The 14,235-nt window shown below is 46.3% G+C and overlaps 1 protein-coding gene across 6 annotated transcripts in view; it reads right to left on the bottom strand.

Moving 5' to 3' along the window:
- Positions 1 to 14,235, bottom strand: part of LOC111850549 (polypeptide N-acetylgalactosaminyltransferase 18-like) — a 48,730-nt gene that overhangs the window by 659 nt on the left and 33,836 nt on the right. For all 6 annotated transcript variants that reach the window (XM_023824545.2, XM_072698502.1, XM_023824547.2 and 3 more), the window contains exons 4-10: positions 12,762 to 12,945; positions 9,999 to 10,196; positions 9,499 to 9,613; positions 5,652 to 5,837; positions 4,974 to 5,111; positions 4,362 to 4,457; positions 1,140 to 1,304 (exon numbers count right to left, since the gene is read on the bottom strand). In XM_023824545.2, coding sequence (XP_023680313.1) covers positions 1,140 to 1,304; positions 4,362 to 4,457; positions 4,974 to 5,111; positions 5,652 to 5,837; positions 9,499 to 9,613; positions 9,999 to 10,196; positions 12,762 to 12,945 — 1,082 coding nt within the window. The remainder of the gene's footprint in view (positions 1 to 1,139; positions 1,305 to 4,361; positions 4,458 to 4,973; positions 5,112 to 5,651; positions 5,838 to 9,498; positions 9,614 to 9,998; positions 10,197 to 12,761; positions 12,946 to 14,235) is intronic.

The following is a 14,235-nucleotide window of genomic DNA, read 5'->3' as shown; positions in this document are numbered from 1 at the left end:
CTAGTGGACAAAAGGTGCATAACATCACCCCATGTTTGAGCCCAGTACCTACAGCACTATGCCATACTCATCCATCCAGCTCCCTTAGGTTGATGGGGGGGGGGGGTTCTGGTTGCTCCCCCAGTGTAGTGGCTGTTTGTAGCCAGCAGGGCTCCCCCCAACAAACCTAAGGGCTCCTACACAAATGGCTTGAGCGGTGACATCACCACTGAGTGTAGCTCGGAGCTCAGGATACATGCACTATTAGCAAAGTAACAGTGGCTGGGAATCTGTACATGTAGCGTACAAACAGCCCCCTTCCAAATGCCCCTCTGGTAGCCCACCCACCCACTGACCCATGAATAATAACTCATTGAAAGCTTTAAAACAAGGCTATTCAAATCACGGGCCAGTCACTGCTGATTTCCCAGCCTTCCTTTACCTGTCAGCCAGGTGTGAAGCCCCTCTGGCCAATCAGAATCAGTGATTATTAAACTAACTATCTGGGAGAACTGAAAACATGGCCTGGATTTGGAATCAAGGGCCAGATCTGAAGAGCCCTGCTTTAAAAGGACCATCAGGGACACATCAAGCTGCAGGAATCGGACTAAGGCTAAGGCTTAAAAAAAGACTAAGGCTTTTTTTTTTTTTTTATTTAAGAAAGCATACAACTGCTAAGATGTCATACTTAGTAGTAGTGATATTATTTTGATTTTATGGATATTTTTAACTTTGTTGTTTTTAAATGTGGCACTTTGAGATTTTGTTAATGAAAAGTGCGTTATAAATAAAATGTATTATTATTATTATTATTTAAGGACCAGCCTAAGTGTCAGAGAAGGTCTAAATCTGAGGAGCTCTGATAGCAGAGAGACCCCCATCCACAGCACAGTGGGTTGACTGGGGTCAGAAAGCGCGACATGCAGACAGATGGTGAAGCCCCCAGAGAGTTCCGCGTGAGATTCACCACACCCCATACCAGAGGTGGAAAGTTCAGGTTCAGAAAGTACAAATCCTGACCAAGATTTTGTTTCAACCAACCAGTTGAGCATAAAGAGTAGTGAAATGGTTGGTTGAAACAAAATCTTGGTCTGGATTTGTACTTTCTGAACCTGAACTTTCCACCTCTGCCCCATACCCCCCCCCACAGCCTCGCTGACCTGAATGAAGAGCCACTCGAGCTTCATGCGGCGGGCCCTGGCGTAGCCGCACTCGAGGAGCCGCGGCTTGCCGTTCACGTCCACCAGACACTTGTTGTCGTCGTCGTCGATAGTGGGGCTGAGCACACCCATGTGCAGCTGCTGGCTGCTGGTGTAGTACACATTCTGCGGGGACACGGAGAGTGGGAGCGTTTAGGAACGCCAAGCGTGCCGGCGGAGATGACGTCCCTAAACGCAAGGGCTTCCAGCAGTTAGGACGTTACTAAACAGTAACATCTGGCATTATGGGGGTGGTGTGTTGTTCAGCAGGTTAGGGTGCTATGCATGTGCTCGGAAGGTTGTGGGTTCAAATCCCAGTGCCTGGACTTTACCCTCAGTTGCGGCAGGGATTAGCTGACCCTGCTTTTTCAAAGAAAGGGTTGAAGATGACGTGACGCCTGGCAGCAGACTTCATTCCCAGAACAGTGACAATGCAACTGTGTTTATATCTGAGCAAATTCAGAGCTACAATGGAGTTGAAAATGAAATCAGCCTCAATGGGAACACAGGAGCTGCTAGCGGGAGATTTATAGACCAGCCCATGGAGACCAGTGATCTAGACCCCCAAAGGGACGACCACTGTTTGTCATGGTACACAGGACCGCTGCTGCTTCAACTTCACTGTGCATGAAACATTACACATTACAGCTATATTACAAATGTGTCTATTAAATGTATGTCACATATGAATATGATACATATTTGTGTATTTTCATCTAGATGACAGTCATACCCTGACAAATATAAAGCCCCCCCCCCAGCCCCAGTGGTCCCCACCTCCACTATTTTCTGGTTTTCGCTTAGAGAAATGGCCTCAACTGAACATTTTATTGAAAATCTCAGATTCCACCTTGAATTAAACATCAAACACACTCCGGAGACACACTGTAGCTTTTCACACACGCCAAACCAGGTGTGTGCGTGTTCAGCAGCACGCGTGTAGAGAGACATGTGTGGATGTTTTCTTTGGTGCTTGAAATGAGAAAATCGTGCTCATTTAAATGATGTGTTAATTATTTCAACAATTGATTACCATAATTATGCTCCGGAACATTCCGCCTTTCTAATGCGATTTTAATATTGCAATTCATTCAATTAACAGCTCGGTGGGGGCTAATTAGGGGCTTACTCAGCTGGAACACAGGGCCAGGAGGTCCTCTGGGAGCTTCTCTGGAAGCCCAGGAGGGCCGGGGGTGCCACGGGTGGTGAGGGGGGGCTTGCAGATTTACACAGACAGAATGCTAATCCACAATAGCGTGCTAACTGCATCACATTCCAATAGCGAACTAAAGAGATAAACACTGCCCTTAGAATCAGAGGCACGTGTGCATTTCCTTAATACACCTACTGGCTTAAAGTTAAAACAGACGAACCCAGTAAAGAGACACAGAAGACCCCACAGGGAAGTCGAACATGCGCAGCTCTGCTGTCAGGAGTCGGCCGGTTCAGCTGCCGCTGTGTGACTCAGTCGGCACTGAATCCATTCAGGTTAAACGTAAAATGTGACTTTGATTGGGGCCCAAAAAACAACAAAGCCGCCCCTGGAACCACCACCCTAAATAATAAAATATAAGACACAGTTGAGAAGATTTGCACAGGAACTACGAATTAGTTCAACTGCCCCCTTCTCTGTCACTTTCAGAATGATTACACCAAGACAGGACTCAATGTAACCAGAAGGGGGCACTCTTCCTTCCACACTTCAGCTCATGCTGAGATGGACATGAACCACACAGCTGTGAGAATGAAGCAGGCCAGAGATTTCTGAAGCTACACGTGATGTTTGCTGGGGCAGCAGCTGCATGAACACCCAAGATGGTTGCTGAGGACTGAAAGTACAGCAACGTGACCCACAAGCACCCTACATCTCTGGGAGCAGCTGCAACTGAGCTGGGAGGGTGTGTCAGGTGATTACCCTGCTGAAACTTGTTATCCAAATTCCTCGTGTTTGAGATGTTAAAACTAAAGGGCAGCTTTTCAGAAGAATCTAAGATTTAGAGACGATTTTCAGCTGAACAGTGCTTTGCTATTTTCTGTTTCTATTGTGTTCTTATTTCAAGTATTTACAGAAAAATATATGATGTAAAACACGACGGAGAAACATCAAACTTCACTCTGCCGCGACACACAGGCGTGTTTAAAGGCCCAGGGAGTGTCAGCCTCACATGGGGGACTTTAAACAGATAAACCTCAGTCACCATGGTCCCTGAGACCCTGCAGCCAGCGTGCTGACGGCGCGGCACTTAACACTCGTGCTGCTTTAACACTCGCCGCACGCAGACCGGAAAGCTGTGAGACGGGAGATTATGTAAGCTGGTGTCGCTTCCTGGAGCTCAGCTGCTGAGAACAGCGGATGGGTAGCAAACAAACAAATATGGAGGAGCAGGAGGAGGAAGAAGAGGAGGGCCTCACAGAGTGAGATCACCTTACAGTCACAGTGAGTTCCCTGCCAGGAACCTTCATAACTGCTAATTGTTTAATGTGGTGAGATCCATCCATCCATTCATTCATCCATCCATCCGCTTTTCCAGACAACGCCTCCTGTTTTTTAGACAGGCATACCTGCAGACATACATCCTGAGTCTTGCACTGGTTTCGTTGTGCCAGTCCCAGATTTGGCCCGCTTGTAGAGGGAGGGGTCCTGAATGTGTCTCCATGTAAATTCAGTCATGAACATCAAGTAAAAACTAAACAGCTGTGACCCCAGAGCCGTGCAGGCGCACCAAACACGGCGTCCCGCGTCCCTCTGGCTACAGCCGCTCCTTTCTCCTTCACCTCCTCGTGTCATGGATGTGTCACCAGATAACATAATGCTCTTTCTCTCTATTTATTCTTCATCATTGACAAGCTGAGCATATTAATTTGATATGGAGTATTAAGTCATTACATAATGAATATTCTTTTTTTAGTCATTTGAATGGACTGGTTAAGTCAGTCTCTGTGGGTACTTCATACTGAGAAGCTTTGGCCCCCCCCTTGCTGGTGCACAGCATCAGTGACACAGGGTGAGACTTTTGAGGGGTGTTAACACAAACTCCAGCTGTCAGACTCCCACTATTACCTGGGGTGTGAGATGCTGACAGACCACTGACCTGGGGGGTCATCCCATGATACGGATACAGGATTGTGACAGACCACTGACTGGAGGGAGGGGGGTGTTATCCCATGATTCATGTCACTAACCTGGGGAGTCATTCCATGACACACATACAGGATCGGGATGTTGTCGGTATCCGGTCCCTGGTCCAGACACAGGTCACTCCGAAGAGAGTTTTGCAGCTAGGGGAAGCAGATGGGGAGAGAGGAACATCAGAGCCTCATGGAAATACTCTACTACTCTACTCCACCCCCAGCCCTGAACCAGTTCAGCTTAGTCATTCTGCAGCCATAAGCTGAGGAGGCTGGAGTTGGGGATCCAAGGAGTTTAAAGTCACAGCTTCTCTACCGAGCAGGATTTTTTACTCTGTGAAATTCTAATTTTGAACTACAGGATTATACAGTGTGTTAAAAAAAATCAGGTATAGCTTCTGACCACAAGTCCTCATGAGCTATATAGTTTGTAGATCAGAGGTTGGAAGACGAATGGATAAACGGACCGACCAATGGATGGAAGGTTTGTTGGTCCATCTATTGGTCGATCCGTTGGTCGGTCTGTCCTTCTGTCCATCTTCCAACCTCTGATCTATAACCGATCCAATGGTTCTCAGCCACAAAAGACTGACAGTTCAACCTGCAGGGTTCAGTCTGTCACACACAGACCACCGGCCATGTTCTCCTGGCCAGGATCATACTCACCACACCATATGCAACGGTGCTGGTGTAGACCCTCATTTCTGGGTAGACGTTCTCCAGGTACCACTGAAACGTTCTGCACTGTAGTCGTTTCCTTAGGGCCTTTCGCTCAGAGACATCGCCAATGTTGATCCCGGAGTCCTACATGCATACACACAACAATGCACACATGTACATTATAGGCTACACAGATTCGAAAACACATTCCAGCCAGGCAATTGGATGGTGATGTGGACAGACAGGGGACAGGAAGTGAGAGCGAGGGCTCTGTCAGGCTAAACGCGTCACTGGGGGACACAGGGGGAGTAGACAGGTAAAGTAGGATGTGACATATCTAGATGGGCACATGCAGTGAACAAGGATATTTTGAGAAGATTGACAGAGCAGTCAATGAACAAGCACAGTGCTTAGGCTGAGGTCAGTTTATTGTTCCTGGGGCCTCACTCAAAAAGTCACTTTCGGTGTCCCTGCCCCCCCCCCCCCCCAGATGATTCAAAAACTAAACAGCCAGTGAGTAGAGTCAGGAGATCATAGCTAGCTAGCTGGTTAGCTGAATATGCTGCGTTAACATCTAAGAAGAAACGTGTTTATTTAATATTTAGTGCAGTGACTGGGGGCCCTAGTCAGACGTGTGGTTTGAGTGGAGGTAAAACACAGGTGAAATGGGAGTGGGGTGCTCACCTCCTGCGGAATGTTCCAGGCCATGTAAACGTGGCTCTTGAAGTCATCCATCCAGACTTCGGCTACACGTAGGGCGTTCCTGCGCACGTGGGCCGTCAGGTCCTCCGTGTAGGGCTTGTGGGCGCGCTCGATGTGGGCGACGCGGGCACAGGGCAGCACCTCAACACTGCCCCCACACTGCCACACCTGGAATTGCAGGCAAGTTAAAGAAGGAAGATTTGTGGTCAAGGACCATATCTAGAGCCGGGCGATATCATGTCGATATTATATCATACATGTGCAACAATCACCAGGGCTTCAGATGACAGTGGAAACATTTGGCTGGATGCCAGCTTTTCGGTATTATACGGACATTTATTTACGCCCACAATTTGGTAAACAGTTTAGTAGTACAGCTAAAATATTAATGGGGCATTTTATGATGCCCAAAAGTATAAATTCGACATATCCTTATGTTTAATAAACGTGTCCGACCTTAAACCGCAAAAGGTACCACCACAACGCTGACGTCTTTTAATCTTGTTTATCCACAATATCTCCTCTTTTAAAAGATGTCATGGCTGCTGCGCTGTGCCTTTCTTCACCGCCACTTCAGTGCATATCGCCCTGAAGTATACCAAACCACAGTATACCAGAACAGTATTATGTGGTGTGCTCCGCTACAGTGCATATCGCCCTTAAGTATACCAAACCACAGTATACCAGAACAGTATTATGTGGTGTGCTCCGCTACAGTGTATTTCGCCCTGAAGTATACCAAACCATAGTATACCAGAACAGTATTATGTGGTGTGCTCCGCTACAGTGCATATCGCCCTGAAGTATACCAAACCACAGTATACCAGAACAGTATTATGTGGTGTGCTCCGCTACAGTGCATATCGCCCTGAAGTATACCAAACCACAGTATACCAGAACAGTATTATGTGGTGTGCTCCGCTACAGTGTATATCGCCCTGAAGTATATCAAATCACAGTATACCAGAACAGTATTATGTGGTGTGCTCCGTTAACTGGCTGCTTCAGGGATGCGATCAAACTGCAGTACTGTCAATCGAGGTGCTTCAGATATTGTGTATAAATCATAAATAAATAAAATCATGACTATAAAAACAATAGTATAACTAATTATAGAAAAAATACTAAAAAGACAGATGAGCCCAGGGGAGGTTAACTCCAAGGTTAGAGCAGAAAGGGTGACAGATACTAGATTATATATTATTATATATTACTACTTCTAGGTTTGACCTAGAATTATGGAGTACTTTTAAAACTGTCCGCCAAGAGAAGGATATCTGATTTTTATAAGAATAGCAGCATTATTCATTAATAACAACGCCTCACTAAACAATAAGCTAATGCTGCAATACAATAATATATTCCAGATTTTCATAAATTACCATATGGCTTTAATTACTTTTAATTACAGTGTCTGTGCATCCCGCGTGTTTTTGGAGACGAAACATCCATTATCTCTAATCAAGCTGCTTATGTAGTTTGTTTGTTCACTTTCCTGTCGTAGGTCGTTATCATCAGTCCATCAGTGAACGCCGCTGTGAGTCAGCCCGTCGGATGGGTTATCACCTGTAGCAATTGCTGTGGGTGATTCAGCATGAAGAACACCCTCTACATGTACTCACCGCTGCAGTAAGAGTACAGTCATGCCACCCAAAATGCGCACGATAATCCTGTTGGTGTTACAACAGGCCAAACCTAATAGTCTGGTGTTACTACAGCCTATGGTTTCCATGGGGAAACCTAAAAATCACCTCTAAAAGTGAGTGTCACACACAGAGCCAGAAGCACATTAGGGTGTTCAACCTTGAAGGAGTGAGGGTACAGCCCCCCCCCCCACCATGCTAACCCCAGCAGGATTCAATTCAATTCAGTTCATTTCAATTATATTCAGTGATGTGTATGTTCTCTGATGGACTGGTATCCCATTTATTGACTCTGCTTCCTTTTGACTTGTGTGTCCTGGGAAAATCTTCAGACTCACTGCTCCCCTGTATTTGATAAGCAGTTCCGGAACTATTAATGACTGCTGAATTACTAACATGAGAAAGTCAACAGCAGACGTTGTCAGGCTTGCATGTGAGTGCAATATGGTTGGCACCTACTCTGTTTTTACAAATCACTCACCAGAAAGATAACGTATCACCACAGCCTCAGAAGTAGCTGGAAAATTAGGTTTTGGATGTGGAAATGTGTGTAGCAATCCATTTGTGGGGGTAAGACTGAACATGCCATTTGTTAATCTGAATCATTAATCATATGGAAAGACGACAGCAAATGAGGCAAGGAGAACCGGCCCACAGTACAGAATTGCTCACTCTTGATTGGCCATACGTTTGTTTGCATTTATTTTGCATAATGTCATTCTAAGCTCCACCCAGCCTTTTGTAGTCACTAGAGTGTCCTGTAGTGAGTAGGGGTATTTTTCTCAATATGCGTACTTGACCATTACTTGTGTTTCACGTCATCTTCCATTGTCGAAGACCAGTTCCAATACTCAAGAATAGAAGTGCAGAGGATGGTAAAAATCACTGGATGTTGTTCTTGCCCCAACCAAATATCAAGGATACATCGGTTGCATCCACGCTGAATGATACTAATCCCATGATTCATTGCGGCCCAAGTTCCTTCTTGGAAGGCAATTTAGCAAGACCAGTCTTGCCAAGACCACAAGTACGACCCTCGTGTTCTTGGTATTGAGAAACACCCAAGGTCTTTGCAGGTCTGCTTACCCCGACAAGGTTACTGAGAGCAGTACATCATGGAACAGCTGACCTATCAATGCATCCCATTCAAACCCCACGTCTTCACCAATTACCAATCACAAAAGTGCCAGCTGACATCACATAAGATGCGGGAAAGAGGCTGAATGCAAAACAATGTGAAAGGGGTCAACTAGCTGATCCACCCAAATAATGGCATAAGTCTGTAGGAGTCTGTAGAGCTAAATGCTAAGAAGCTAAGGTGTATATGTTACTGTGGCTCTGAGGTTCAGTGCCGCTTTAAGCCGATATCCATCCTCCAGCTGTCACCTCACAGCATCGCCTGTTAAGCACCTCATTACTGTCCGTGCAAATATGTGAACTGGCTTGAAATGCTGTCAAATTACAGACTAATCCCAGTAAAGTGGCATGTTGCTCTTCAGCAATTAAATCAGCAGGATCTTCTAAGTTTTAAGACTGGATGGATTTCTGTTGTCTTGACATATGTGAGTACCTTCTACTGTATGATAAAAGGAGAGGAGACAACAGGAGAACAGAAAAATGGGCCACATTAATAGGGTACTGTTTTGAAACCTGACAGCACTGGAAACTCTGGTGATCAACGTAACTTAACACAACATAACTGTTTCCCTAACCAGTCCTCAGGGGCCCTAGACGGTCCATGATTCTGCAAAAATGTGGACTGCCTGGCAGAGAGCTGGGAGGGAGCAAAAATGTGAATTTTCTGGCAGGGAGCTGGGAGGGAGCAAAAATGTGAATTTTCTGGCAGGGAGCTGGGAGGGAGCAAAAATGTGAATTGTCTGGCAGGGAGCTGGGAGGGAGCAAAAACATGGACTGCCCAAAGGACCGGGTTGGGAAACATTGATCTATATGATCTTAACAGTGAATCCACAATTACAGGAGGAGACTCAAAGAGCCAGCCATCCATTTCATGTGACAGAGAGGGTTTCTCTTCATTAGGCAGTAGTCAATCCAAAATGGCAGGGATGTTATACACCATGAAGACAAAACGTGAAGAGCTCAACTCAACCAGTTTTTGGGGGACGTTCTATCAGACATGACTGCTGCACATAAAGGAAGCCTGAGTCTCAGTGGTGAGCATGACTCACCCTCACACTCAACTCCACATTTTCACCTCCGTAGACCTCCATCCCTTCATCCAGGAGGCCGATTTCCTCAAAGTACTCCCTGTCCACCACGAAGCATCCAATCAAAGCTGGACTCCTGAAGTGGCAGAGGTGGGATTGAGAAGAACATACCACGGACCTTCAGTGTCTCCTCAGAAATGTTCAATGAGAACAATGGGTGATGAGATCATATAAGGAACTACACAGGCTTCACAAATGTTCTTAATTCCCCGCACAGCCCAATTTATACTGGAAAGACAATCCTGTGACATCTTCAGTCATTGACATGTTCCTTTAGACAGGAGTATAGGGTATGATGAACAGCCTGTAGAAACATTTACATTGAAATGTATGCCTGTTAATTCTGCGTGAACTGATACTCAATAATTTTGTATCCTTGGGCTAGTAAATACTATTTTAGAAAAAGGTCTTTGAAAAGGCATTCGGGTCATGAGTACAAGATGATCTCAAGGCCCACATACCTGATTGGGGCGGTGTGATTGGCTAGGTTCCACCAGGACTTGGGCGGATTCAGGTATCGACACCACAGTTCCCAGTCGAAGCCTTGGGCCGACAGTGGGTACTCCTCCACCTCAAACGTGTCGTACTTGATGTTGTCAAATGACGGCGACACAATACGGGTCCGGTCCTCTTTAATCCTCTGCAGGATGGGCTCCGCCCTGACATACGAGAGGTTACAGCTTTCATCAACGCGAGACGAACGGCACACATCTCGACTGAGAGCCGGGCTAATATTGCGTGATGACAAATCATGGTGACCCGCTGCTGTTTGAAGAAACTGGCATATTCTCATCCCTTCTGGTGATAAATTGTGGATTAGGTTTGGTGGAGAACAAATCACGGCTCTCCTGAAGGCCACAGAGGCCATCGATCACTGTCGCTTAAATAAACCTCCGGAGGCCAATCACTGTCTTTTTATATGCTTGGCGAAGCAGCGCTGTGATTAATATGGAGTCAGTCACTCCTTCTGGTATTAGGATGGCGGCTGCTGAGAAACTTAAATGAAGAGCAATCTGGGCTCATCTTGACATATTTACTTTATTTTTATTAAGAAAACGCTTATGTCCAAGGCAATGTACAACTGAGGCAAATAGCACATTACAGACATACGGCTGTCATGGACTTGACTAGGTATAAGTGAAGCTAGGCTGAGCGTCCAATGAATGCCCAGGTACAGGTGTTAGCAGGATCAGAGCAGGAGCTACACAACATTTTCCAACAAAGCAAGAACCTAAACAAGTCAACCACTCAGTCAGCAGAAAGTACGACACTAAGAGCATCCAGGGAACATGGAGTGGTATCAGGCTAGTAGAGGAATTCCTGGGTCTTGTGGTGTTTTTTGAAGGTGGAGAGGGAATCTAATGACCAAATAACCTGCAGGGACCAGTGACCTGTACTAGGAAGTGGGGTTACTGGCTTATTGGGGTAACTTGTCGGATTTAAGGTACCACAGTTTAAATGGACTTCATATTCGTTCACTTACATTTTGCCCAGGCTACCTTAAATCCGACAACTCACCCTGATAAGCCAGCAACCCCGCTTTGTAGTACGGGCCGCAGGTATCATACACAGGTCAACCAGCTGGAAAGCAGCCATGCTAATACGTATAGCACCAATGCAGATCGAAGGTGATCTGCAGCGTAACAGAGCTTTACAGTATACAGTGAAGGGCTAAATCTCACAGTGTTACAGTACAGAATGATGTGGTGCTCAGAGAAGTGTGTTTATGTTTACGTTTCGCCAATGAGAAGGGTGTGTATGTTTATGTTTCTCCAATGAGAAGGGTGTGTATGTTTATGTTTCTCCAATGAGAAGGGTGTGTGTTTATGTTTACGTTTCTCGAATGAAAAGGGTGTGTCTTTATGTTTATGTTTCTCGAATGAAAAGGGTGTGTGTTTATGTTTATGTTTCTTAAATGAAAAGGGTGTGTGTTTATGTTTCTTAAATGAAAAGGGTGTGTGTTTATGTTTACATTTCTCAAATGAGAAGGGTGTGTGTTTATGCTTGTTTCTAGAATGCTATTGTCTTTGATATAATAACCATGACTATCTGTGGATGGAAGAAGTTATTATGCTAGTATCAACTCCGGGCAACCACACAGACAGTCCATGTTTGGGTCTTGTCAATGACATGTTCATTGTCTTACTGCTTCAGTCTGGTCATTTGTGCTTCAAATGAAAGTTCAGTCTTGATCTGATGAGGAAAATCAAGTGCTTTTCTTATGGCCCATGATATTCAAAAGGTTCTTCGCTAAACCTTAATCAGTGCTCTTCCTGTCCTGCTGATTCACTGTATAGCTTTCACATTCACAGTTTAAGTAGAAGTACTATCTTATTATCTTATTACCATCCATCCAATTTCCAAGCACTTATCCAAAGCCGGGAAGCCTGGAGCTCATCCCTGGCAGCAAAGGGTGCAGTGCTGTGTACTCCATGGATAGGATGCCAGCCCATCACAGGGCACGGGGCTGGGTACACTCTGCATGGGATGCCAGCCCATCACAGGGCACAGGGCTGGGTACACTCTGCATGGGATGCCAGCCCATCACAGGGCACAGGGCTGGGTACACTCTGCATGGGACGCCAGCCCATCACAGGGCACGGGGCTGGGTACACTCTGCATGGGACGCCAGCCCATCACAGGGCACGGGGCTGGGTACACCCTGCATGGGACGCCAGTCCATCACAGGGCACAGGGCTGGGTACACCCTGCATGGGACGCCAGCCCATCACAGGGCACAGGCTTGCAAACACCCTGGAAGGGATGCCAGTCCATCACAGGGAACGGGGCTGGGTAAACCCTGGACGGGATGCCAGTCCATCACAGAGCACAGGGTGGGGTAAACCCTGGATGGGATGCCAGTCCATCACAGGGCACAGGCTTGCAAACACCCTGGACGGGATGCCAGTCCATCACAGGGCACAAGGCTGGGCTCCACCCTAGGTGGGTGAAGGCCATATACACACAACAAAAAATTGTACAGATGCCTTTTAGTCTAACAGCATGTCTCTGGACTGTAGGAGGAGACCCACATGATATGGGGTGAACATGTAAACTCCACACAAACAGAGAAGGAGTTAACTATACTTCTCAAGAGGACATCATCAGTTTGGCAGGCCATCAATCATAAGTGCAGCACCCATCACTGCAATACTCAGTACTGCCCTATAGCCCAAACACACAGTGTTCCTATGGCGACATGAGCAAAGGTGTTCGTTACTCACCAGCCTGCGTTGAACTCCACATGGGCATCAAAGAGCGCCACCACAGGGGCAGTAGCCGCACGCCAGCCGCTCACCCGTGCGCGGATCAGCCCCTCCCGCTTCGTGTGCCGCACCACTCTGATGAGGCCGGGCCGCTGGCTGTTCGTCTCGGCAACAAACGCCTGCAAGTTCCCCTTCAGGTCCTCTGTGGGTACAAGGGGTCGGGGCATGAGCATCTGGGCTGGGTTAGGGTTGGGGTTCTGGTAAAGTCTAGGGAAACATGTGACGGCAGAGAATTGATCTCTGTCAACAAAATCTCTCAGCACAAGCTGTCAAACACAGCAAGCAATGTTTCTAACAATGCCATGTATTACACTGGCTGCCTCGCACTGGATCTTCATATCTTACGCAGTAGTAGTCAGCGGAAAAGTGGCACGTGTATAGCTAGCACTAGTCTACTAACTACTTGTAACAGAACACCTGACTGGTATCGCCCATACCATTTGACCTCTAAACCTGGCAATGGCATGCCAAAAAAGTCTAATTTGGGCAGTTTTGTTTGGTAGTAACATGACAACCCCAAGCCTCCTTCGCTCAATACCTCATTTTCAGGGGACATCTGTCATACTCATGCTCCTGTGCTTTAACCATCATGGCAAAAAAAGCATCAGCAGGGAGACGTTCCTGAAGCTCCTGAAGCCATGTGACATCACGGGGTTCCCCCCCCCCAACATCCTGACTTACAGTACCTCACCAGGGTTACTGGTGCTTCACTGTGTACTTTGGTGCCCGAACACAGGGCCAACCCTGCAGGTGGCAGGACACACCTGCCTGTTTCCGGCAGGTAAAAGAGAATATTTAAGTTCTAATGATGTATATTGAGTTGGTCGCAGGCAGTGCTGTGGAGGTCTAGTCCCAGTGTTCTTGACATTTCCCCAGTAAACAACACACTGCTCCAGATTAGCCAACTCAGAATTAGATGTAGCAATTCGCTTAGGTCTGGCGCCAGGATTGTCTCAAGCAGCTTGGGCCCTAGCTGGGGTATGAGCACCATGCCGACAGAGCATGTGGTCTGCACTGGCCGGCTGATTGTATTAACATGCAGCCCACAAGTCATTCATCAGCTCTGATTTGATGCAGAATACTAATCCTACCTATGAATTCAGCAGCTTACAGCAGAAGAGGTCACGGTTTCTTCTTCATACTCATTTAGTTTTTGTTTTGGTTGCTCTCCACTGGTTACATGGCTTCATTGATCCAAGAAATTTCTTAGGAAACGTTATAAAACTGAACAAACGCTTTTCTGTTATTTAAAAATACTGTAATGATTTTATTACCTGTCCTAGCAGATATCTGTTATTGCCTGTAAAGTGTTCAAAATGTTTGAAGGGAATAGAGAAATCAATAAATAATAAATAGACCCATCATTCACTTTCAGAAACTTCTGGTATGACATCAGACAGTAGGATTTTAGAATTGCTGCGTGCATTTTATA

Source organism: Paramormyrops kingsleyae, chromosome 13, assembly GCF_048594095.1.
Source record: "Paramormyrops kingsleyae isolate MSU_618 chromosome 13, PKINGS_0.4, whole genome shotgun sequence".
Classification (NCBI taxonomy): Eukaryota; Metazoa; Chordata; class Actinopteri; order Osteoglossiformes; family Mormyridae; genus Paramormyrops; species Paramormyrops kingsleyae.
Note: the sequence above shows the minus strand (reverse complement) of the source record. Positions and strands in the feature narration are given on the sequence as shown.